This window comes from Pleurodeles waltl, chromosome 3_2, assembly GCF_031143425.1.
Source record: "Pleurodeles waltl isolate 20211129_DDA chromosome 3_2, aPleWal1.hap1.20221129, whole genome shotgun sequence".
In the NCBI taxonomy this organism is placed as follows: Eukaryota; Metazoa; Chordata; class Amphibia; order Caudata; family Salamandridae; genus Pleurodeles; species Pleurodeles waltl.
In genome coordinates this window covers 33515059-33540440 of record NC_090441.1, presented here as the reverse complement: position 1 = coordinate 33540440, position 25382 = coordinate 33515059, and the positions used below count along the sequence as shown (strand labels likewise).

General features: G+C 41.0%; 1 protein-coding gene across 3 annotated transcripts in view; it reads left to right on the top strand.

Moving 5' to 3' along the window:
- CAMKK1 (calcium/calmodulin dependent protein kinase kinase 1) overlaps nt 1–25382 on the top strand; it is a 1090978-nt gene that overhangs the window by 813753 nt on the left and 251843 nt on the right. For all 3 annotated transcript variants that reach the window (XM_069226681.1, XM_069226682.1, XM_069226683.1), the window contains one exon: nt 24288–24375. In XM_069226681.1, coding sequence (XP_069082782.1) covers nt 24288–24375 — 88 coding nt within the window. The remainder of the gene's footprint in view (nt 1–24287; nt 24376–25382) is intronic.

Here is a 25382-nt window from a genome sequence, read left to right as displayed (position 1 = left end):
GACAGGCACCTCGGGTCCAGGCAGGCCTTGCGTAGTTTTTCCACACCCAGCGATGTTGCGTCAAAAATCCTGCCGCATGGTATCAGAAAAACCGCCCTATGTGGGTTGCGACGTTATCAGCCTCCGTAAGTGGGTGTTGCGCATCGTTTCTCCAGCCACGTGTGTTGATCTTCCAGCCACAATGCAGGTGGAGCGTAGATTTCAGCCGCAAAGCCGGTGGCACGTAATTTCTCAGCCACGTCTCGGAGGGTGCATAGAAATTTTCCCAGTGCGGCAGTCTGAGCGTGGGTTTTCAGTCTAAGGTCTGCCAGCTTCACCTTTCAAGGCCCCTGGAACTTAATAGGGAACCACTTGGCAGGGCAGGAGTCTAAGTAGATAGTCCGGGTGCTGGCAGGGGAAGTCTTTGATGGCCCTGAGACTTCACCAACAGGAGGCAAGCTCAAGACAAGCCCTTGGAGATTTCTTCACAAGCAGGAATGCACAGCAAAGTCCAGTCTTTGTCCCCTTGCACAGGCAGAAGCAGCAACTGTAGGATAGCTCCACAAAGCACAGTCACAGGCAGGGCAGCACTTCTCCTCAGCTCTTCAGCTCTTCTCCAGGCAGAGGTTCCTCTTGATTTCCAGAAGTGATCTAATTTTTCAGGGGTTTGGGTGCTCTTCCTATACCCATTTTGGCCTTTGAAGTAGGCCTACTTCAAAGGAAAGTCTCTCTTGTTTCTGAGATCCTGCCTTGCCCAGGCCAGGCCCCAGACACACACCAGGGGGCTGGAGAATGTATTGTGTGAGGGTAGGCACAACCCTTTCAGGTGCACGTGACCACTCCTTCCCTCCATCCTAGCACAGATGGCTCATCAGGATATGCAGACTACACCCCAGCTCCCTTTGTGTCACTGTCTAGAGAGAGGTGCAAACAGCCCAACTGTCAAACTAACCCAGACAGGAAATCCACAAACATGCAGAGTAACAGGATGGTTTAAGCAAGAAAATGGCTACTTTCTAAAAGTTACATTTTCAAACACACAATCTCAAAACCAACTTTACTAAAAGATTTATTTTTAAATTGTGAGTTCAGAGACCCCAAACTCCAGATGTCCATCTTCTGCCAAAGGGAATCTACACTTTAATCATATTTAAAGGTAGCCCCCATGTTAACCTATGAGAGCGATAGGCCTTGCAACAATGAAAACATGAATTTGGCAGTATTTCACTGTCAGGACATATAAAACACATTAGTATATGGCCTACCTTAAACATACACTGCACCCTGCCCATGGGGCTCCTAGGGCCTACCTTGGAGATGTCTTACCTGTAAGAAAAGGGAAGGTTTAGGCCTGGCAAGTGGGTACACTTGCCAAGTCGAATGGGCAATTTAAAACTGCACACACAGACACTGAAGTGGCTGGTCTGAGACATGATTGCAGGGCTACTAATGTGGGTGGCATAACCAGTGCTGCAGGCCCACTAGTAGCATTTGATTTACAGGCCCTGGGCACCTCTAGTGCACTTTACTAGGGACTTACTAGTAAATCAAATATGCCAATCATCGATAAACCAATCAACAATACAATTTACACAGAGAGCATATGCACTTTAGCACTGGTTAGCAGTAGTAGAGGGCTCAGAGTTCAAAAGCCAACAAAAACAGGTCAGAAAAATTAGGAGGCAGGAGGCAAAAAGATTGGAGATGTCCCTGCAAAAGGAAAAAAGTCCAACAGGCTCCCTACTTTCAAAACTGTTTTTCTCGTTGCTATCGCCTCTGCTCGCAGAGGGAGTGAGTTTTAGGCTCTATCTTCTAAGCCCCCATTTTTGTCTGTGTACCCTGACAAAGTAGTGTTATGTACTAAGGCTTCCTTCCTTCCCAAAGTTGTTACACCTTTTCACGTTGGCCAGTCCATCTTTGCCTCCTTTTTACGCACCTCCACATCTTTCTCATGAGGAGGAGAGACTCCACCGCCTGGATCCAAAAAGAGCGTTGGCATTCTATCTCAATCGTACTAAAGATTTCCAGGTGGACGATCACTCTTTGTTGGATATGTGGGTGCGAAGAAAGGGAAGGCAGTGCAAAAACATACCATCTCTTGATGGGTACTTCCTTGCATCAAAAATGTGCTATACTTTGGCAAAGAAGCAACCCCCTGAGGGCTTGCGCTCTCATTCCACCAGAGCAAATGCTGCTTCCACTGCTTTAGCATGTGGAGTTCCGGCATCCTTGCACACTTTTACTAAGCATTACTGCCTGGACAGTTAGGTCCGTAGGGATAGCTACTCCGGTCCTTCAGTCCTGCAGTACTTTCTAGTATGATCTTGGTTCGCAGCCCACCTCCGAGGATGGCATTGCTTGGGTATCTATTCTAAGATAAGGAATCTGCAACTTCAAGTTTCTATCAGATGTACAAGTTACTTACCTTTGTTAACAATATAACTGGTAGAGACATATTCTAGTTGCAGATTCCCTACCAACCCACCCATCCTCCCCGCTTGGGAACTGATTTCTAGGGACAGGGCTTCCCCATTCAGGGCCTTAGCTCTGGCACACCAATTTCAGTGTTCTTCGTGGCTCTGCGCTTTGGGGTGGAAAGTTGCGAAAAGAAACTGACGTCACTTCGCTGAGGCGGTGTCTATGTTCTACTCCCTACGTCATCACAGCGACTACAATGCCAACGACGCCCGCAGGGTTTACCGTCGCCACCTAACGACGTGCAAGGGTATTGCTCATAGAAAAATTCCCCAGACCCAGTCTGACGTCTGGGTGAAATTTCTAAGGTAAGGAATCTGCACCTAGAATATGTCTCTACAAGATTTATCATTACTGAAAGTAAGTAACTTTATAATAATACACATGGTCCCTTGTTCTGAGTTTGTCTGTGTTTTTTTATTACACCAGTCAAGTAGCATACCCAGGGTTACCTTTATTACGTGGTGCAATAAATAGCACTTGCCACAAGTTTAAGGAAATAGCATGCAGATTTTAACGTTTAATGCTCCAAAATTCACATGGTACTGTAAATACCGTGCACTTTTCCCCGAAGGGTTAGATATTTAATTTACTCCATAATTAACTGATGCAGTAAATGCCACTAACTCGTAATTCTGACCTCTACATAAGCAGATGTTTACGCAGGGGTTTCTAGTCAGCGCCACAGAAACAGGAACTGGCAAAGCCAATAGTCTTGGCTTGGCAAACATGTTAATTTAAAAATATTTTTGTGAAAGTTTATGCCATAAAAAATATTTTAAAAAAGAAATCATGTACTTACCTAAATGTGGCAGCCATATGCTTGCAATAGTAATGATAAAATTCAAAACAATCACTGATGCTGCGAGTTTACGAGGAATGATTTTTAAATAGCAACCCTTTCAGCTGCACCTTACATTTTATTTTATTATTTGTAAACAAGATCCACAGAAAAATCACACATTACCACGCATTCAAGTTGCAGACGGCCACAATGGTACATTATCACAAAAACACTTTATAACACAATTTTTTTTTTAAATGGAAAATAAATCACCATCTAACTGGGAAGCTGAAGTGTGACGAAATAAATAGCCAGTATTAGGAGTTAATTCAAATGAGATAAATTAAAACACAATTGGAACAGGACTTGTCATTGAACAGAATTAAACTGTTTTTGGATGAGTGTTAACAATGTGCACGGGCAGGTGCAGTGAGCCAATGAGAAAAGTGGGCTAACTCATTTCCCCATACTGTATGCTGTGTGGTTTCTCATGACAGTGGGCCCCGCAGGGCAGCTGCTGCCCTTTTCCAGGGTCTCACAAAAAAAATGACTGGTGTTCTACCACCTACATCCACAGTTTCCATGCCTTCTCCTTCTCTTCCCTAACTCTGAACCCTGCCACTACCACCAAAGATGGCCCCTGTCTGCAGGGCACCTACCAACCCCACACTGTCTACCATCTTTCATCTTCCCACAAGTTTTACCTGTGCAGATGGGCGTTCCAGCTACTAGTTTCAGCATTTCATGTTTCAGGATATTACATCCATGGGACTGCGGTTTTAACTATGCCCCGGGTGAAGTCAAGACATTTCATTAGCTTCATGGAACATAAGTTTCACTACAATCCATGAAAACCTCTGCCACCCTTTTTTTCTGTAAACTCAGAATTCATTGTCCACGGTGAAAGAAAATTGGAATACGTTTTGGTCCTCTAGCAACTTTTGTCTGCTTCCATTGTGTCTAGTCTACAAGCAGTTTTTAGCAGTCTGTTGTCAAAGACCTGTTGTGGACAGTGCCAATACTTACATTGTACTTTGAGTCATCCCACTGCTTACAAGTTGTTTTTTTTGTCGCTATCATTTGCTTGCTTCTTATTTAATATACTTTTTTTGTTTCTTTGTTTTTTTGTATTTATACAGCCCCTAGAGCATTGTTTCTTTATCATCACTTTGATTTTATGACTTCTACCCTTCCCCAGCGCCACATCGGGGAACTACTTTTTTCGTTTTTCTTGCTGCATTCTGTGAGTGAATGTGTTTTCTTACTCTATCCCTTCCCTCCCAGTTCCAGACTGAAGACCCTTGCGTGATGCTTCCTGAATGAACCCCCAACTAATTAGTGCCTCTAATGCCTTTGCTAAGGACTTCTAAAAGCTTTGTAATGTACATTCAGCAAGATGAAAGCTATGTTGGTCCTCTAGAAAAGAAGAAACTCCAAAATACGTTTCTTTTGTATATGTCATTTAGTAATCTCCTAATGTTAGCCATAGATTTGTGCATATTTGTTGTGGCTAGATAAAGCACATAGATGAGGAAGTGGAAAACAGATGTACTGAAAACACTTTACTCAGATTCCCCTTTGTGAATACAATGCAGTTAGAAGGATTGGTGACCAAGTCCTTCAGGAACATGAAGCACATTCTTCCAATCCAGAAGAACACCAAGGCCACTTCTCAAAAATTGTGTGCCTCTCTTTTATACAACGGTCATGCAGTGCACCAACTGGTTGGAGAGTAAGTTCAGGAGAAGTATCAAATCAAACGAAGTACTACCAAGGTTGTGGCACCTCATGTCCCCACAAAAAACAATATTCTTATCTTTGCGGGATCAGAGGACATGGACAGGTTTTTTGTAGCTCATCAAAGTCTTTTTCAGATAAAGTCATTACAATCAGTCCCCCAGGCTGAGGGTAGGACCAGATCCATGTTGCAGGGAATGAAGTAAAGTATCTATCCATGCCTTAGGGGATGCAGGAGCTGACAAAAAAGTTAATTGTTTTTCATGCATGTTTTCAGTGGGATAAAGGGGATGTTTTCTTGATGAGGCAATGGTAGAATTAGTCAGTTCTGGGCTCCAAATGTTTTAACCTTTATGTTTCCACCATAGACCTTAAGGTACAAGACCTACCCCAGGTTCTGGCAGGTAAATTCCTTTCTTCCTTGCATCAAACAATTGACTTCATGACCTGAAGTCATCATCAAAGGGATTTACCAAGTTCCTGGCTTCCTTTTTACTTTTCTTTCTCAAGTAAGCATGACTGCCCCCTCCTTAAATTCTTGAGTGACTGATCTACACTACTACTAAGGAACAATAGTGTTCCTTTTTTAACCAGGGAAACAACATTGCATTTTCTTCCATGATTCCTTTTACGAGGCAACACCCTTCCACAGCAAAGGTTTAAGGTTCATCAACACGTGCTGATTTAATCTTCTTGTCCCATGTGCCAGGCTGAACCTGATATTGATGTTCCAAACTATTCTTTGGTTCTGGTCCATTTCCCTACAGGATGTGGACCCAAGCATTCCATTACATTCAAAATATTCTAAAAGAATAACAATAGAGGTTGCAAACCAGTACTTTGGACTATGGTGTTGCTCTGCTTATACCTACCGTACAGGTAATGAATTCCAGCAGCATCACTTTGGAGGGTGGCAGTGAAGCCTAATGTCCTCAACCAGGAGCAGCATCTTATATACCATTGCAACAAAGGTGGCTGTTCTGCATTGAGCCTTGATAAGCCTGCTCACATCTCATGCGAGGTTCATTGTATCACTCAAAACAGATGGTGCTTTGCTTAAGGTGTAAATCCATTGACATGGTGGAACTTACACTTGTGCACTCTTGGAGTTGACAATGGAAATTGAAAGTCGGTGTTCTCTTTTGACAATGCATTTCTACAGGTGAACAACTTTCATGCAGATTACTTAATTCTGATTCCATATCGGATCATTGTTTGTCAGAGATGACTGTATCCAACCTTTTCTACTGGTGTGGCTATCCCGGCTTGAAGGTATTTGGCTGCCATGACAATGACTCTGTGCCTGAGGAGTGTGGTCAGTTTCAGGAACAGAGGGCATGGGTGATAGGTTCTCTGGGATATTGGTTGTGAGGTGGACGGCTTTTTATACAAGTGCTTCTGTCTTACTGGTCCCAGAAATTCCTCAGAACATCTTTTCCCAAGGTGAGTCCCCTTAGTTGTCTGGTTCTAGGGTCAAACTGGTCTGCTGCTGGCAAATCTCTGAATGGTTCATGGTGTATTAACCAGCAGAGGACGTGGTTCTCTAATGAGGTGACCCCATCTGTGTAAGAAACTGCCCAGATGTCATGTCCACTATCCGGCTGTAAGTGTTAGTGTTCACACTGCAGAAGCAGTTGTATTTTATTTAGACATTCGATGAACATGGGCAGTACTTGGCTGTGTTCTAGATTTATGCTTTTATAATTTCAATGAGGCAGACCTTGTTCTGACCAGCCTGTAAACCTTCTTGCGATTTCCCACTTGATCAACATAATCTCCTGCGACCTCTTTTTGGCTGTTAGTGGAAGTAGCAGAGTTATTATGCTATTTCTATTAACAATCGGTTAAGTAGGGTGAATTAGGTTTTCATAGGTGCCTGTGATAATTATCACAGGGTCCTTCTGGAGTAAGTGATGTTTGGACTGGACCCTTCTAACGCTGGGAATTTGTAGTGCTCTGCTCATTTCCAAGCCAACATTCTCCGATTACGGGCAATACTTTGGGCTCCATGAGGAGGTGCGTGCCTTTTGTGCCAACCGTCAGTAGGCTGGTGATAACCCTAATCGTGGCAACATGTGGACCGGGTGCAGTGAGGTGACATGAAGATTTTCAGAGACATTGTAACGTATTATGTCCACTGCAGAGGTCAGCAATGTTTTTCCATTGTATATATCTGTCATTTTCCCATTTGGTGCACCCTTCATGACAGACTTCATCTGGGAGGTAAGGAAATATGGATTTTGAAGTTTTATTACTTGTACGGCACGTACGATTTTTAGTCGAGGACTGCTGCGGAATAGCAGGGCTATGTTGCGACTCCAAGTATAGTTACCCCAGTTAGAGAACCTAGGGTTGGCTATGGTCTAATTTATTATGGGATGAGATGAGAAGAAGGTTCCTGTAATGTTCCAATTCCTCACTAGTAATACTCATAACCTAATGTGTCGGTCACTATGAAATGTTCTTGGATCTCTCCTCCAGCAGAGCTCTAATGGAAGGAACTAGGAAGGGCGGGCCCAGTGCAAAATACCAGGGTTGACAAGATTTCAAGCAAAACAAATGCCAAAAAAAAATTCGAGCTTTCCATGGTGAAAGTAAAGGAAAAATACCAATACGTTTTAAAAAAACATAGTTTTGTCGTTTCCGTTATATTTAAGATGCAGCTTTCTATAATCCCAGCTAAACAATGCCAGTCTAATTTCTGTGGGCTAAAAGTCCGGGTCATATTTTTATAGGGATTGCATGGAAGCCTTTTTGTTTTTTTCTGCTTATTATGTAGCATTAACTTCAGCTCCGCTTCATATATTCCACAGAGTGTAACTCTGCAGTATGCACTGCTCTGTGTTTGCTCTTCTCTAATGACCTTTAAAAGTTATAAGTTTCCAGGGTTGCCTGGGGAGCCATCTGTTTCCCAGTGTAAAAAAGTCAAACATGTTCACATATATCACCCAACTCCTGTCCTTTGCTGATGCTTCCTTCCGTTCAGTTTTGAAATAGAATTATAGCTAGAACTACTCAGTAGTACTGGGCAACAGTGGTTGTTAAATGGTATGTCTAACAGTACTTAATTTGTTAAAAGAAAAATGTGCCAGGGCCCTCCTCAGGAGGCCACTGCAGTTTGCACGACCCACTACCATCACAACTACTAACCATCACACTTATACAAGTATGACAAGCCAGACTATTCCAGTCCTCCAAAGCTATAAGAATGGCGTGGGCAGCCGGTATTAGCCATATTTAATGTATATTGAACTAATAAACAACTGTTGTGCTCATCTCGAAATTACACAAACAGTGTCACCATGTGCCAGTACCAGGGATGACAATTAACTGCTGGTGCTGAGCACTGTAAACCACCGGCTTAAATTAAGCTCTGGTGTCCAAACTAGGTTCAGAGAGCTGGTGCATTGCTGGACTGTCGGTATAAACATCAACCCCTTGCACCACTGTTTCCCTCATGAGCTCCTTGCACAGCCGTTGAGTCAATTTTTGTTATGCAACGGCAGCACAAACCTTGAACTCATGTCTATGAGGCCATGCAAAGCCACTTTGCGTGTCTTTAAATGGCCTCATAGATATGGAGTAAGGCAACGCAGTACAAATTGCTGCGTTGCCTTACTGTGCACAAGGGAGGAATGCCATGGGCGTTGTGGTGGATATTCCCACGCAACACCCATGGATTTTGATGTATCTAGGGTTTACAAGTCCGTGTAAACCTGGGGATGCGCCAAAACCGTATGCCTCCCAGGGGAGGCACAACAAGGAGAAATTTATTTATTTCTCCTCGTTTTTACATTCTGCAGCACAAATGGAAAGAGTGAAAAGCCACCTAGGGTTGTTTTTTGTGCAGGAAAGTGCCCCTTCCTGCACAAAACAATCCTTTCTACAAAGCAGACACCCTAGCACCATGGTGCCAGAGTGCCTCTGTTGGACTAGGCTGCCATAACAGCACCAGCTCAGGGCAAAGGACAGAAATGCGCCATATGCCATAGCACATTCCTTCTCTTTTGCTTTGATGCACGTCAGTGCTTTAAGGTGACTTGCTGCGCTGCCCTGTGCCAAAAGCCCATAAATATGGGTAAAACGTAGTATATGATTCTCAGTAAGGTGCATTGCATGTAAATGAATCTCATAATATAACATGCCTGTTTGAAGGGTGCTCAGTAATCTCCAAAACAGTCTCCTGGGACTATTGACACAATGCTGGTTTTTATTATTATTATTATTATCATTATTATTGTCCAAACTCTCAAGCTTGAAATCCTGAGTGAAGTTATTGGGATTTAAACCAGCTTTCTCATAGAAGACCTCAACCTACGGGTGAACATTCCAAGTAAAAACAGGTTTCAGAAGTTGGGGAATATGTAGAATGTTTAAGTCTCCTTGAGCCTTGTTTGGAGGTTCTGTCAGAGAGAGCAGCTACTCGTATACCGACAGACTGAAGACCGCTTCTTCTGTTGGGAAGAGTGGTTCTCTGCGACCAAGCACACGTCTTCGGGAGGGCTGCACATGGAGAAGTGAGGGAGGAAGGGGACACCCGCCTAGTCAGCCAGATCAGATGAATCAACCATAGCGATCAATAGAGCGGCAGATGATGCAGCCAAATAGTCTCACATCCACTCTAAGCCTCACTTAGCAGATTTCCTTAGACCGCACTTAGGAGGCAGACACTGGACCTTGTTGTTGCCATCGGCATGCCCATCTCATATTTAAATGTTATGATTTATTCCTGGTTGGACCACGCACTGTTCACCTTTAAAACAAATCTAACCACAGAAGAGCAAAAATCACTAGACTGCCAGCTCTTAACTGTTTGACTTTTGTGGACCACCACTGAATCACTACTGAAAGCCAGAGAGCCTGGTCTAAGCAATGTCTATGAACTGAACCTCCAAATAACCCACAAAAATGTAGAAGCAAATATACATCAAACAGATATAGAAATTATAATATATTTTATTTTATTCACAACTAAATCAACATTCTTACTTTAATGTGAGGTGAAGGCTTTGCATTTTATTTCTAAAATGCGAAGTGGTATGCGACACTCTAGCATATCACTTTGTCTTCATTACACCTAATTCATGCTCCCTTTTTGTTAGTGCATACTAGTGCTTCAATTGTGGGCACTAAAGATCCTTACTAGGTTCTGTTTGCTGTACATGTGCTTTTCGCAGGAATCAAGATAAGGATAACAACTTAGGGCCTGATTTAGATTTCGGCTAATGGGTTAGTCTGTCACAACGGTGACGGATATCCCATCCTCCAAAATATAAATCCCATAGGAAATAATGGGATTTATATTTCGTCGGACAGGAGATCCATCCCTGTTGTGATGAAGTACGCCCATCCGCCAAAATCGAATTCAGACCCTTCGTTTTTAGCCTCCAGTTTTAAGTTCCTTCACATTTATAGAGTGGGTTAACATTTTCAACTTTTCTTTTTTTCATATATAAGTTATTAATTTGCCAATAGTATTTCATTTTCTAAACAGACCTTGACCTCCTGAGCAGGCATCATGGACCTCCAGGGGTCCTTGGACTCCAGGTTAATGAACACTGAAAGACCAGCTCCTCCATCGTTTGTAGAGGAGGAAAGGGTTCTGCAAAGACATCCGATCCATAAGTACACCATTCTCACCAACTAACAACAGCTTAGAGGTTCCATTCGAAACCATCCATCATAGCATCTCCAAAGTGCTTGATATATTATCAGCTTCAGTACCTAAAAAAATCAAAACCAACTAAGAAGGTGAACAAGTGCTACAAATTTGAGCTGGCTGACATTAAAAAAGAAGGTATGCAAGGTGGTGGAAGAAAATGCAAGAGACTTGTCAGAAAATGGTGTAAAACTCATATGAGACAGGGATTACAAATCAACCGTTACCATGCGTTAGATTTACAACGCGGCCAGTAAAACGCAGATACCATAACAAAGCATACCCTTTACCATGCATGCTTTTACAATGACTATACCAATACATGCTTTTACCACAAATTCCGTTTTAAAGGCATGAATGGTAAAGACATGCATGGTAAAAGTTTTGCTTGTAAAGGTAAGTATTTTTCAGGTAAGTATTAAGTGTTTTTATATCTATATGTATGTGTGTATATATATATATATATATATATATATGTACATATATATATATATATATATATATATATATATATATAAGTGTATACCTTTGTTAATGGTTTAGGTTGGATATGGGTTTTTGGGTGGTAAGGGTAATTTTAGGATTGAGGGTGGGTATGGGTTTTTCGGTGGTAAGGGGTTTGTAGGGTTTAATGCGGGTATCGTTTTTTGGGTGATAAGGGATTTTTAGGGTTTAGGGTCGGTATGGGTTTTTGGGTGGTAAGGGTTTTCTTTGGGTTTAAGGTGGGCATGGGTTTTTGGTTGGTAAGGGATTTTTTATGATCTAGGGTGACTGGGATTTTGGGTGGCAAGGGAGTTTTAGAGTTTAGGGTAGGTATGAGTTTTTGAGTGGTAGGGTTTTTTTTAAGGCTTACGGTGGGTATGTGTTTTTGGGTGGCAAGGGATTTTTTAGGGTTTTAGGTGGTTATGGGTTTATGGGTGGCAATGGTTTTTTAGGGTTTAGGGTGGGTATGGGTTTTTGAGTGGTAAGGGTAATTTTAGGAATTGGGTTTTTTTTTTTTTTTTATACACATAACTATAAATCGCGTCCCCACCATGCACAGTTTTTTCTTCATTAATGTGACTGCTAATGCTTCACTTATATTTTTAATAACATTATAGAAGTTGTCATGAGTACTGTAGTATCTTGGGTAATCAGCAGTGCATGGCGAGGGCGAGAGTTTTAGTTACCTTAGGGCATGAGTTGTAGTTTCTTGAAATAACTCTAACTATAACTGCTGAATTTCCATGGTTTTCTACAAGTAAATTCAGAACCTCACTATAACGTCCCTGTAACCTTTATTTTTTTCAGTAAATTTCTATGTTTTTTTACCATAAAGTAGTTTAATTACTATATGTTGATACAACCACCGCTATGCACGCCCTTCGGCCGTGCGTGGCAGGGATTAGCAGCAGGACCACGCGGGCCCCCGCATGTAATTCAGTGTTTGCCTCGGGGAGGTGTCGGTCCCCCGCATATAATCAAAACAGCCCTGGGGAGGTGGTGGCCACCGTGGCAAGGTGAGGTCTGCAGGACCCCCCTTTTATAATTAAACCATTTTGCCCCGGGTAGGTGATGGTCCCCGGGATGCAGTCCCTCCCGCATACCATTAAGCTAAAGCCCCAGGCTGGGAGGTGGCAGGCCCGGGGCATAAATCGGCCAAGGAGGGGGTCTCGTGTGCCCCCTCTTTTAGTTTTACATGCCCCAGGTCCTGGCCCAGCCAGGGACTTTAGCCAAACAAGCGCAGGAATTTGCAACTTTGTGAATTCTTAGCAAACCTTTTTGTGAAAAGTGCTTTTTTGCCCTCTGGGACTCCACACCTACATTACCCTGGCCCTTTTTCTTTTATTTCACGATGGCTGACATCAAGATGTCTGCCACCACTTCCTTGTTGAAGTGTTGGCAGCCAATCAGAGCTCTGCAGATCTCTGCACAAGCTCCTATTGTACGCAAAGTCATTGGGGAGGATCCGCGACCCTAGATATACAAATTTGGATTTCCTTCATTTTCTTCTTAACTCCTGAATAGATTTACACTAAACAACAAAAAGCGTAATCTGCATACCGAATGCTAACTTTCTGCCAAATGTGGTGTAATTCCATTGCGCTGTAGTCATTTTCAAAACTCCTATGGGAATTATCATGGGAAACACACGTGTTTTGATCCCCCTTTTTCTTGCCCCCTGCTTGATGGATCACTCTAAAACTTTCTGGGTGCTACAAGAATCACCGGCACACTTTTCTTTGGAAAATTTTGCGAAGATTCATCTCACAGCAGCAAAGATATAGGCAAGTCACAAAATGCTTTCTCTATGGAAACATTTGTCCTAACTATAACTACCTACTTCACCAGTAGGTTATATTTGTATATGTATATATATATATATATATATATATATATATATAATATAAACCCATTGTATATATCTAGAAAGTGTTTATACTTATCTGTAAAATACGTATATATACACATGAAACCTCTACCATGCACATGCCTTTACGATTCATGTTTTACAATGAAATTCATTGTAAAGGCATGCGTGGTAAAGGCATAATTGTTGTAAAAACATGCTGGTAAATGTTCTGCGTGGTAATGGCATTCGCGTTGTAACATCCACATTGTAACGACATGAGTTACAGCAGAATGTGTGGTTCCGTCACACAACTGAAGCAAATGTGTTGGAGTATCTGTAACAGCTCTCCAGTGGTGGCACTCCTTTTTGAGAAGGCACAGTCAGCAAATCAGAAGTGACTTCTCATCAAGAACTGTGAAACCACCTTAGGTGAGATACCACAGGGATTACACATGTTTATATTTGTATTTATTTACTTATTGCATGAATAATTAAAACAACATTGCACAAATGTAAAAGAAGGTGCATTAAAATGAGATCAGACTATTTATGGACTGGCCCACTCAACCCAGAATGTTAAATATAGTTAATCACATACCTATCATGTCTTAATAAAATACATGGCTTCAGTGATCAGAAGTACACTATATAGCCAAGTGATGCCACTTATTAAACATTTGGCTCCACTATATTCATAGATGTTAAAAGCAACTAGTAAATTGATAATTAACAGCACTCAGGAATTTATTGACAACTTCATTGCATTTCCTAATGTCCAACCTGTTAAAACTAGGTTTTAAAAATATGTTCATGCATTAATAAAACCTTGGTAGATACAAAGAATGTGTTTTCCTGTGGACCATCACCAACAGAGCCTAGTGCTGTTGGGACTTGCCGGTACCATAAAAGACATAAACAGGAAATAGTTGATATCCAAAAAGGACAGACTTTTTTGATTGTACCAAAAGCATTTTTTATTTTGTGGCTGAGGTAATTGATAACACCAGAGTAACTACGTTTTCAGCCTGTGCAATACTTCTTCCATACAGACCTTCCATGAATTGATCTATATTGGGGAAGTAAGACTCTGCCAGCTTAACCTTTTCAGGGAAGAAGAGAAGGCTGAGCTAAGCTCTTTGTGAACTATAATAAAATAGCTTCATAGCATTCTATCCTGTTTATGCAGATAGAATTCTAGGCAAAGGTGGGGCGATGCTCTAGTTTCAGAAAGACCAAACATTCTCTATGTGCATCTTTGCATTACCTCACCCTGTCAAAAACATTTGGCTTGGGAGGCTACAGTCCCCTATGTCCAGTATTGGATTACTTGAAATATTGCAAAGAATTGGAGTTAACTGTGGCCAATGAGTGTCTTGGTAAAGCGTGAAACAGATAAATACAGAGCCAACACCTAGATATCCCTTCCCCTTTTAATATGGTCAAGATGATTTCACAGTATCAACACAGTTTCAGTTGTCAGTCAGGGACACCCAGCTTAATAACCATGTGGGCATGGTCTTTGCAAAAACATCCCAACTTACTTGAAAGCTGTTCATCTTTGAATGAATGAGAGCTATCTCTAGTTGAATGATGCAAATATAAATTGCTAAAATTTGAGACACCTCACATGATGGCTTATTTTTGTAGAACCAAAGGAATGGGTGCTTTGTGACTCCCACTAAAACAGTAAAAAACCTTGGAGTGTGGTTTGACTGTGATCAGTCATCTCATTATCATATCACAGCATTAACCAAAGACATACATATTTGTCTCAGGCTGCTGAGAATAATCCTCCAGTTACTGCAGCTGTCATGAATTGATTTGAATCCTGGCATTAACAACATAGAGCAACTGTACAGTAGTTTAGCGCTAGAAAAGATATTAAAAGTATAAAGACTGAAACATCAAACCGCCATACTCTGTTACATCCTAACATAATTGTCTTACATCAGACCGGTCCACAAGGAAGTGCACTGTTTCCTATAGCTTTAAAAACTAAGTTCAAACTTCTCTGAACCTTCTTCAAAGACTAGGGAAAGGGGTTAGCCAAAAGTATCTTCAGTCAGTGCTCCCAACCTACACTCCCAATCTCAGCATGAGATCCAGTAAAAGCAAATCTATTTATTTGGGACAGATTTATTACATGGTTTAATGCTGGGAAATCAGTTCCTCTCATAGGAGTCTGAACCTGAAATGCTCTGTGCCCTAACCTAGCAGCTTAATTAAAAACAAATTAAACAAGCTTGAGATAACACTGTTTTCAACTTATTAATATGTAACAAGCCAGAAAACCAAGTAAATAAACATGTAATACTTTACTAGTGGTGAATTCTAAGTTTCCCTAACCACAGGTCCCATGTCTGCAAATTATTCAAAACCACTGAGGTCCCCCGTCTGCACATTAGACTGGTGTATTCTTCAGTCTGTTTGTAGCTTTCTCTCTACATCCCTGATGATTGGCTTGTAATTCCAGTCCCTTTGTTCTGTCAAAAGACTTCTTGCAGCATGTAACTCTGTTTGGAGATTGAGTGCTCAGGTTTGATTAGAAAGAGTCTTTCACATCCAGTCTCTTTGTGCAGGCTTTTCTGATAGCCTGCTACAAACAAACCATATAGTCCTCATTGGTCATTATTTGACAAATTGTGTGCAGTTAGAAATCTTTCTCCAATTGATTGTACTCTGGGGTATATTTTGCAGTTCCTCAAGGATGGGTTTGACACAAACATTTTGCTGTCAACTTTAAAATATCAGTGGGTGGTGATTAAGGCTTCTAGGTTAGCCTGGGGAGATTTCTCAGCAATATAATCTCTAGTTATAAGACGTTTTAAGGGGCTTGATTTGTTAAGACCAAAAACAAATTGCTCTTTCCCTCCTGGCATCTTCCATTCATGTTACCTTTTTTGCAAGGAGCTCCTTTTGAGCATTTGGCGAGTGTCTCATTTTTCCTCTAATGGCCCTGATTCTTTCGTTCGATTCTTGAATGTTGTTAAAGCTGTAAGGGTCAATCTCCAGAGATCAACAGAGATCAGTATGCCAGTTTGTTAATCAGTCATGGCCCTTCTAAAAAGGGATTTAAGTCATCAAAGGCTAACCTCTCTGGTTGGATCAAGTCCATTATTATGTGGGCATACTTGCACATGGGTATGGATCCTCCCTAATCAATACAAGCAATCAGTAGTTTGGCTGCCTCCTGGGAGGAACAGGAAGAGGAAGGTGATGAGGATGTAAGGCCTGGATTACCCAATAGTGATCTTCATTACGCTGATTCTCTCTTGCTCTTTCTAGCCAGCACTTGCAACCCTTTGTGCCTATCTGATAGATAGGCTTAGGGGTTCCTTGGGAGATATCACTATATATAAGGAGGAGGGTCATAGACATAAACAGCTTGGGAAAGTGGTGACAATGGGTGTTCTGTGGGAAAGAATCGCATGTAGTTAGTAGAGGGATGAGAGAATTGGAACAGTGAAGATTACCAGTAAGAAATCCAGGCATTAGACATAAGAAATGTAAAGGTTTGACCTAAGGGTCAAAGGCTAGAAATGTACCTGGATAAATCTGAGTTTGAGGAGAGTGTCAAATCCAAAAAGAAGTCCAGCATTCTACATTGACACCAGTGCATGCCACATGCTCCAGCTGCTCTGTCAAATCATAACACTCTTCTGCTTGTGGATCATGAACCTTTAACTTCACAGATTCATCAGCTTGTCACCTACTTTATAATGACATATTACACATGCATCTGTTATATATGCAGTCAGTGAGTTCAACCCAGATATAAGATTCTCTTCAACTTGAACCTCTCTGAAAAAACTCACTGTAGTGTAAGCAACGCACCCCTGAATAAAATCTGCACACATTTAAATCTAGTTCAGAATTAATATAGTAACTTCATTTTATACAATGGTAAACCTTGCAAAGAGGTACATTAGTTTATTATATTTATTATATTACTGGTAATCAATGGTAATGAAGGAGAACAGAAGGTGACCTCTAATTACATGTGTGTACACTTTATGAATCGAAATTGATCTCCACCTAAACTGCCACTTTCTTAAGCATGATGTTATTGCAAATGTGCACTGGCACAAGTGGTATGGAATTACAGTTGGAGTTTTCCATTTCATTCGAGATTACAACCAATGTTTCCTGTTTTGAAGCTGAGTAACTATTTTAAGACTAGCTCTTTCTACGTTGATGGTAAAATTAATCATTTCTGGGATGATTGTTTTCCTGTAGTTGCAGACAGGCAATAATTGGACTCCTGGAAGTAATCTGTATGCAAAGGTTACAAATACCATCTAGAGATAGGGAAAGCACTAAGAGAATATTCATCACATGAAGGAGGGTAATTGGTTGGAGCTGTTCTCTAGAATGAGTGTTGGGTGCAAAGTTAGAAGTAAATGAAAAACAGACAAAGCCAAAGATGTTATTACACTGCTATTGCATTGATGAATCTTGAGACTAAATATAGTGTGTTATGTTAAAGCTTATTGAGCCAAGTGTAGATTAAATGAGCTTGTCTGATAATTCCTGCCTCAAAATCCATCTATCCATTGACCCTTCTCCCTCCACCTAATCCTCAAACCACCTTCAAAACAATTATGCTCCAAACCCAATAATGTGTTTGTGAAAATATAAAAGGCTTCCAAAGAGATACTAAGACCTAACTCATGAGCCTACCCATGCTTAAGCACATTTCTCCTCTCACCCACTGCTCAAGCCTTAGATTTGGTTTCACCACTGCTAACACCACCATCCCAACCCTCAAAACAAAAACAGATACCTTAACATTTCACTGAGGTCCTCTCAAGAAAAATTATGTCTTGCCCTTCTCACTGGCCAAAAACTGTGCCTTCGTCTTTGCACCTAAAATGTCTGACATAAGTAGTCTCTCTCCTATAACCAGCAGTGCCTCGTTGCATTCTCATGAAACTGTAACACTGCCCCATCATTGTTAGTTTCCGCTGACCAAATGCTCATGTTCCAAATCCCTTCTATGTCCTGGAATTAAGGGTAGTGTCTCAACTTCAACTCTTCTTGATACCCAAACGCATGTTGGACCCATTTCAGATTAGGCTCTGTTCAAGACAAGGAATTGAATTTGCCTTTGTTAAAGAATAGGATGACAGGCTGGCTAACACAGCCTTATCACCTTTCCCCATAACACTTTGAACATTAGAACCACTACTCCCACAAGGTCTTCAGGTCCTGTCCTTGATAAATATAACTATTTTCTCAGCCACCACCCTTTACGTGATGAGTCTCAACCCCTTCTTCTCTAAGAAGGTAATCTATGGAACTGCCCTATGTGCCAGTCTTTCACCTGACCTATTGAACACATATATGCTCCCTTCATGCACATGCAAAACACCATGAATTTACTTTTCTCTCACCTACCACAAGATACAAGACCTCAGACTCCTTCAAAATGTGTTTCCCCTTTTCACAACATATGGCTCTGAAATGGCCTGGCAGAAAGCACTAAACTTGTAGTCTGGATCGAACAAGAATGATGTACTCTTCCTCCTCTCATCATCTCCACTAAAGACAACATACACAGGAATCCCAGGACCATCAGTTCCAACAGGAAAGGAGTAATAGGATAAGAAAGAAAACGGGCGCTGGACATCATCAATCTGACTATTCACATATGCTGAACAATGGCATCTGCACATTGAAGTGGGTAGATAAATGCAAAAGGAGCTATCTTAACCTGTCATAAGAGGCCTCCACATGTAATCATAGTGAAAAGATATACCTTGGTGGCTGTATCGCTGTGTAATCTTCTCTCTGTGTCTGATATGAATCCTCCTGTTTGTTAAACTAAAGCATAACAAGTGAGGAACATCATTATTTATGTTCATCAAAACATCCCTCTATTAATATGAATAATGTTGAACTATCTCAAGGTTTGTAACAGAGCATCTTTCTGTAGAGTTCAGCTTAGTTTCTATTTGACTCATTGTGCCAGTACAAAAAGTAATCAACCAGCATTAATATTCTGTTTCCTAACATTAGAATTCATAAATCACTTGCTAAGAACACTTATTATTTTACGCACAATCAGATATACATTTTACGTGAAACATTTATCTTGGCAAGACAATCGTGCCCTGTTTCATCAGATGATCAACCCCAAGTCCAGTACAGCTATTCCTAAAATCCTTAGCAAAGTTCAAAGACAAATGTTTGTTATAGCACAAAGTGTGCTTTCTAAACACAACCTGGCTTTCAGAATGTCTCTGTTTTCACAGATGTCTTCGAAACACATTCTCAAGAAGCAAATGTTCCTTGCTAAAAAAGAAATACATGATTTCAATTAGCAAGCTGCTAGATGCGACAACATTGTAGCACAATTGCCCAACATGGACATTGTAAAACACGAAGAGAAGTTGACTTAATACCCATGCATGGTCTCCGCTGTCTCCAAACATTGTGACATTTCATGAATTACTATTAAATATAATTAATCATTAAGGCGCTTTCTTGTAGTGCGTTCCCCACACATGCAAAGCCTTACTCCCAACTGCGCCACTCTGCGCATCCCGAGCCTTTCCTTTGTTGGTGCATTTTCATCCTTCGCAGGATTCATTGCTCATCGAGATCGATGGACCATTAACACCATTTGCAATAGAAACCAATTACTTCATATAGTATGACCCATCTAGCCATTCAAGGAAAACTCCAGTCATGAATAAAGTTAAGACGTTTTATTACAAGCTCAAGCTCACTCAAAGTCAGGTAGACAATTCTCAAAACAAAATTATAAAGATACAATATCACCAAGGGTTGACAAAGGTGACAAAACAAGTTAAGGCAAACTAACAATAGAAGAACTAGGCATTCAATAAAGATAAAGCAGAATATCATTAAAAGTATCTGGAAAAAAAAACAGAAAATAAGCATTGCTCAGATTTAAGTAGCATCTAGGTAATTCAAATCATCCAAGTTCAATTTGGCTGGGCACAGGGAAACTCTGCATTTTAGCCAATCAAGGGATAACATGTATTGAGCAAAACACATGCAGGCATAAGATAGAAATAATGAAAAGGGCAAAAAGTATTTGGAAAAAGATAATCTCGGACAACAAGCTACTAACTAAGGTGGGCAAAAGATAAATAAAAGGGAAAACATCAGCATGTCAGAAGCTCGATCAAGAGTCTTCTGTAGGGGTCAGGGAGAAAGTTTCTAAGTCTCAGCGGAGCATCTCAAAGGGGAAAACCAGAGAGGAAGATACCTCTCCAAGGGGCTCAGCATGCTGGGGTTCTTCATCTACAAGGTTTCTGGAAAATCTGTAGCCCTTCTGACCAAGGGAGATTCTGACCAAAGTCCAACTGGTCAACGACTTATTAAAGTTCATAAAATACTCTGATTTACTCTGAGAGAGAGAGTCCAAATTATGTTGAAGGGGCATTGTCTAATAAAAATCAACTGCACGACTCCTGGTTGAAACATCAACATATCTTCCCTGGTCTGTCATGGGAACCTCATCCATCCATGTAGTTCCATCAGTGGTGGCTGCCACAAATCTCAAGGGGAGGGGAAGGGAGGGGGGAGGGAATGGAGACGAAGTAAAAATAATAAATACATTAAAAAGCACTTACCTTGCCTCCATCCCTGCCCCCTCCTTGCCGCCTCGTGCTCCTCTTCTTCTGGTGTGCCAGCATTCATTGCTGGGACACCAGCACAGCCTTCACAGCAATCTTGGTGCTGCTTTCATGCAAAACCTAGAATGAAAGCAGCACCAGGATTGGTCTGAGAGGCAGTGACTGCTGCTCAGACACAACCTTGGGGTATGTGCAGTTTCTCCAGCCTGGCTGTTAAACACAGCAGGCTCAAGAAACCTAAGTGCACACGTGTGTTTGCCCGTCCTCAGACGGCCGGTTAAACACACATGCGCATTTAGGTACACTCTCCCCTTCTCCCGCCTCCCCCCTCCTGTAGCCCAGCCCACCCCTCCCTACACTGCTGGGTGTGCCAGAAGCAGAAAAATGAATTGATGGTAAACTATTGTTTTATTTTTCTGCTTATGTCTCAGCCTAGTGGGGCGACACTCCTTCGCCATAGCGAAGGAGCTGCCCCTGAGTTCCACGTTGGTTTGAAACAATTGTATAATTCGTCAGTCCATGATTTCCAGATGTTCCACATTCAAGGACACTGTTTCACTTCTCTCTATGTATAAAACAATAGGGGTCTGTTACCAAAGCTGGTCTTCTCATGGGAATGAAGTCTGAAAGAAAGTTCACGTTATGAAAATGAATCAGCATTTCCTGCACAGTCACAAAGTACAAATCTAATAGACCTCACTTAGGCTAATGCAAGTGAAATAAAGCAATACATTTAATTATTACATGGCAATAAACACATTTTAAAATACAAACTTTTGAAATCAACATTATAAATGCTTCTTTATTATTCATGTTACATTCATTTTAAACAAAAAGTATGGTTCAATCAGTATAACGCAGAACTACATTTCTCTCTATTTGCACACATATTTAAATCATTAATCATTAGAAATTCAGTATCATTTCAATTCATTCTGTTAGTCAAAGGTCTAAACTATAACATAATATCAATTAAATCCTGCAAACATTTGATTAATGAGCGATACAACCAGGGTGTCTAACACTAGTCTAAATGAATGCACAGTTAAAATTACTTCTCAAGAAATCTTTCTACATTTAAACTTTTAATAGTTTGTTTAAAATAATGCATATATTGTCACACATTGATGACCTCTGTGACATGAGGGACAGCACTAAATTATCAACTACGTCACCTTCCCTGAAATAAAGTGGATGTAACCAGGTTTGGAGTATAGTGCTCGTTACATCATGAGGTATAAGCCTTGCGCCTTGACATGTTTTCTTACAAACAAACAGCATTTTCAAGAACTTGGGCAAACCCCACAGCTCTCTTCCCAAAAAGCCACCCAACCCCTATATCCACCTACACAAATGTTTTAGGATATAATTAGGCAACAATCTCAGTCTTAGCATCTTTGTTGCCAACAGAATGAACCACTACCTAGCCCTGTTCATTATAGCCCCGTACATTGCCCAGGAATACCCCACCACTGTTGTTGGCTGCTTCTAAAAAGTCCAAGCTTGACAGTGCTAAACCCATGCCTGTCAGCATCCCTGCATACCAGAAGCTATCCATGAAGACAGAGTTAAGCTCAAGATCCTCCACCTTGCATACGAATGTATCTCAAGCACCAACCTAAATTACCTTTTGCTGCACCCTGTCACAACCTCTCCACTTGCTAAACAATTTATGCTTAGGATACTCACATTCAAACATAACAAGCAGGGGACAGACTTCACAGTACAAGTTCCTTGATTCTGGAAGTACCTGTCCAGGTATGTTTGTGAAGCCTCTGCCTCCTTGGCTTTTGGCCTTCAGAAAGGAATTCAATCTCTCTTCTTCCTGAATGACTAACTGTATGCCCCATCAGTTGCTGCTGCTTCAGCATTCTGACTGCCAAATGGACTTTTGATTTGTAGATTTGCCATCTCTCCCGAATTTAATTGGTAATGTGTACTTTTTAAGTAACCTCAATATAAATAAAGTTATGTAGTTATGAGACGTTTGGGGGCAGTTAAAGTAGATGCAGTTGCGTTTGCTGCAATGAGAGGTGGGCATTGGGGGTGATCTCAGGGATTTTACCCTATGCGGGGGAGCAGAATATAGTAGCCTGGTAGGTTTATCCCATTATACCTATCAGTACAAGCAAAGCTGCTTTTAAATCCAGTCTTTGACAGACCTTCTTTTGGTGCTGTTTTCCATTCACTAATGACCGAGCTGACAACAATGTCTGGAATGCACTTCTTAGTTTAAAGAAGACATTTATTATTACTTCACCACGAGGTTCCTGAGAGAGGAGATTAGTACGTAGGAGGCACACGTTTAAAAATAGTCACAACAATGAAAGGAAAATATATCAAAGTGATTCTCAATTACAATGTACACAGCAACTACATGCGATTATATTATAGCATAACTGTCAAACAAAGAATAAAAGTCAAAATTCATCACCCTAGGGCCTATCACTGCTGATGACCCCTGTTCAACTGCGAGAAAGATTTTCCACCCTCACGTGACAGGTCAGGCAGTTGACGTCCACTCCTGACTGAAGTCTAGGAAAATTCCCCCTCACTGCTGCCCAGGGACACCTTTTATAGATTCAATAATTGAATATTCAAAACATGCTGGCTACTGTAGGTCAGAGTTGGAAGACACACAGTCGAAAGTTGGCCAAGTTTTCAAGGCTGTCTCTCCCAAGGCCGCAGAACACAAAATATGCGCTTCCTTATCATGCTATCGTGTTCGGTGAGAGAAAATACGAAAAACACAAGCTTAGTTTACCATGTGGGAAAACACAGCTCATCTGCAATGTCTCAACTGCTATGTCTAACGCCACGATAAAGCCAATAGGCAACTAAACTGATTACAAAATGTAATGTCCAACGCCACGTTAAAGCCAATAGGCAGCTAAACTGAATACAAAATGTAATGTGCTACTGTTGAACATTGCACAACTAATATGCACAGTGGTGAAACACAAAGTCAATGTTCAAACATAATTAATTTCATTTCAGGTGCCCATTAAACATGAAAGGATTTGCAGCCTTTTTGAGAAAATATGGCACATACACCCAGGGCCGGCTTTAGAGCATTGCGAGAGTCGGCCGCACCGGGTGCTGACCTGGATTGGGGGGCGCTAACCTCAGGGGTGCGCTGTGTTTAGCAATGTCTTACGAAACTTGCAATACAAAAAGCACCTGCTGAAAAGTTCTTTGTGCGTCCAGCCTTCAGGAAACAATTAAAATGTCAAGATACCTCTTGTGATTAATGTTCCTGCTAGGGAGAGAGATGGGAGTTTTGTCTAGCTGCAGCTTTGACTCGCCATAAAGTAGTGTAGAGGTTTAATATCCCTGCTGCAAAGAACAGATCTATATTTTATGTAGATAGGTGAGTGGATTAGTAAAGCCAGCCTTTACAAGTGCTTTAAAACAAATGCATGTGAAAGAGGGCTATGGAGAGATGAGAGGCACATTTGCCGGGTGGAATTGAGTGAATCTGAGGAGGTGGTCATGGGGTAAGGGGATCCAAAAAAGACTGTTGAACAGGGAGCCACCAGCGCTAAAGCCGGCCCTGCTTACACCTAATTGCGCATTAACATTTGTAGGACTCCAATGAGTGTAAAAGTTAAACACAGTGATAATTGATTACTCACAGCTGTTTACCATTATGGAATTGTATTTCTGTATCTTGAGGTCACCTTTTTAATTACATATTAATGATTTCTCTGGTAGGCCAAGCATAAGTGAAGACCTCAAGGACCTGATTCTAAAAATGCTGGATAAAAACCCAGAAACCAGGATAATGATTCCTGAGATTAAGGTAAATAGCACAAGATTTATGTATTTATTTAATTATTTATTTTAAAGTATCCTACACCACATTATTTATATGAGTAGTGTAAAGTGCTGTTTCACAATTTTGCTTCTCTTTGTATGCAGACTGAATGTTACCATGGCTCCAAATAGGTATTTGATTAATTGCTTGGTCTTTTCATTTTGTTTTAATCTGTTTAATTAGTTAACTGTGAAAATAAGGTTTAAATCTCCTTTTAAAAATATTCTATGTTCATTTTTTAGAGTTCTGTCTTCATAGATCAGAAGACAGTCCTGTTTATGGTTTATTGAATAAAGTGGGTATTAGTGTTTGGGCATTTTTCATATAAGACTCTGATAGTCCTGTGGCTACTGTTTATCTTCAGGTGGTTAGAAACGTCTGCCCCATGCAATCCTTTGTAGGTGGGCAGTCAGTCAAGGCAGCAAGCAGGTATTTTAGTATGTATTGAACATCAAAAGTACAAGAGGCCCCTATTATCTGTGTCAAATATCTCCATGATCCTTACTCAGATCCTTAAATCGCTTCCCCCACCCATCGCCACAACTTAATTGTCCTTTACCACTCAAAACTTTAGCTAGAGACAGACCAAAAGGTGCAAATACACCAAAATATTGCAGCTTCTGTTTCTCTTGCTGGAAAGCCTCACCGAGATTGTCCCCAAGGAATACCATCCTAATCCTGATTCCCGCACTTTTCCGGAATTTAAACTTTCTGTTCCCGCTGTCATAACCTAAAATAATTTTTTCGGATGTAACCTTTTTTTAATGAAAGTGCTTTAATCCTTTTTTCCAACAAGATATGCTATCTTTAAAACATGTCCCCTGTTGCAGAGAGAAAGACATCATCCTAACGTCTTTTTTGGTTTAAACATGCATTATCAATGTAGTCACAATCTGAGGAATGAAAAGACATACTTTAACTTTGTGGGAAATTCTCATCTTTCTTTGAATTACATTTGCATCAGCTATGTGACCTAGGAATATGTGATGGAG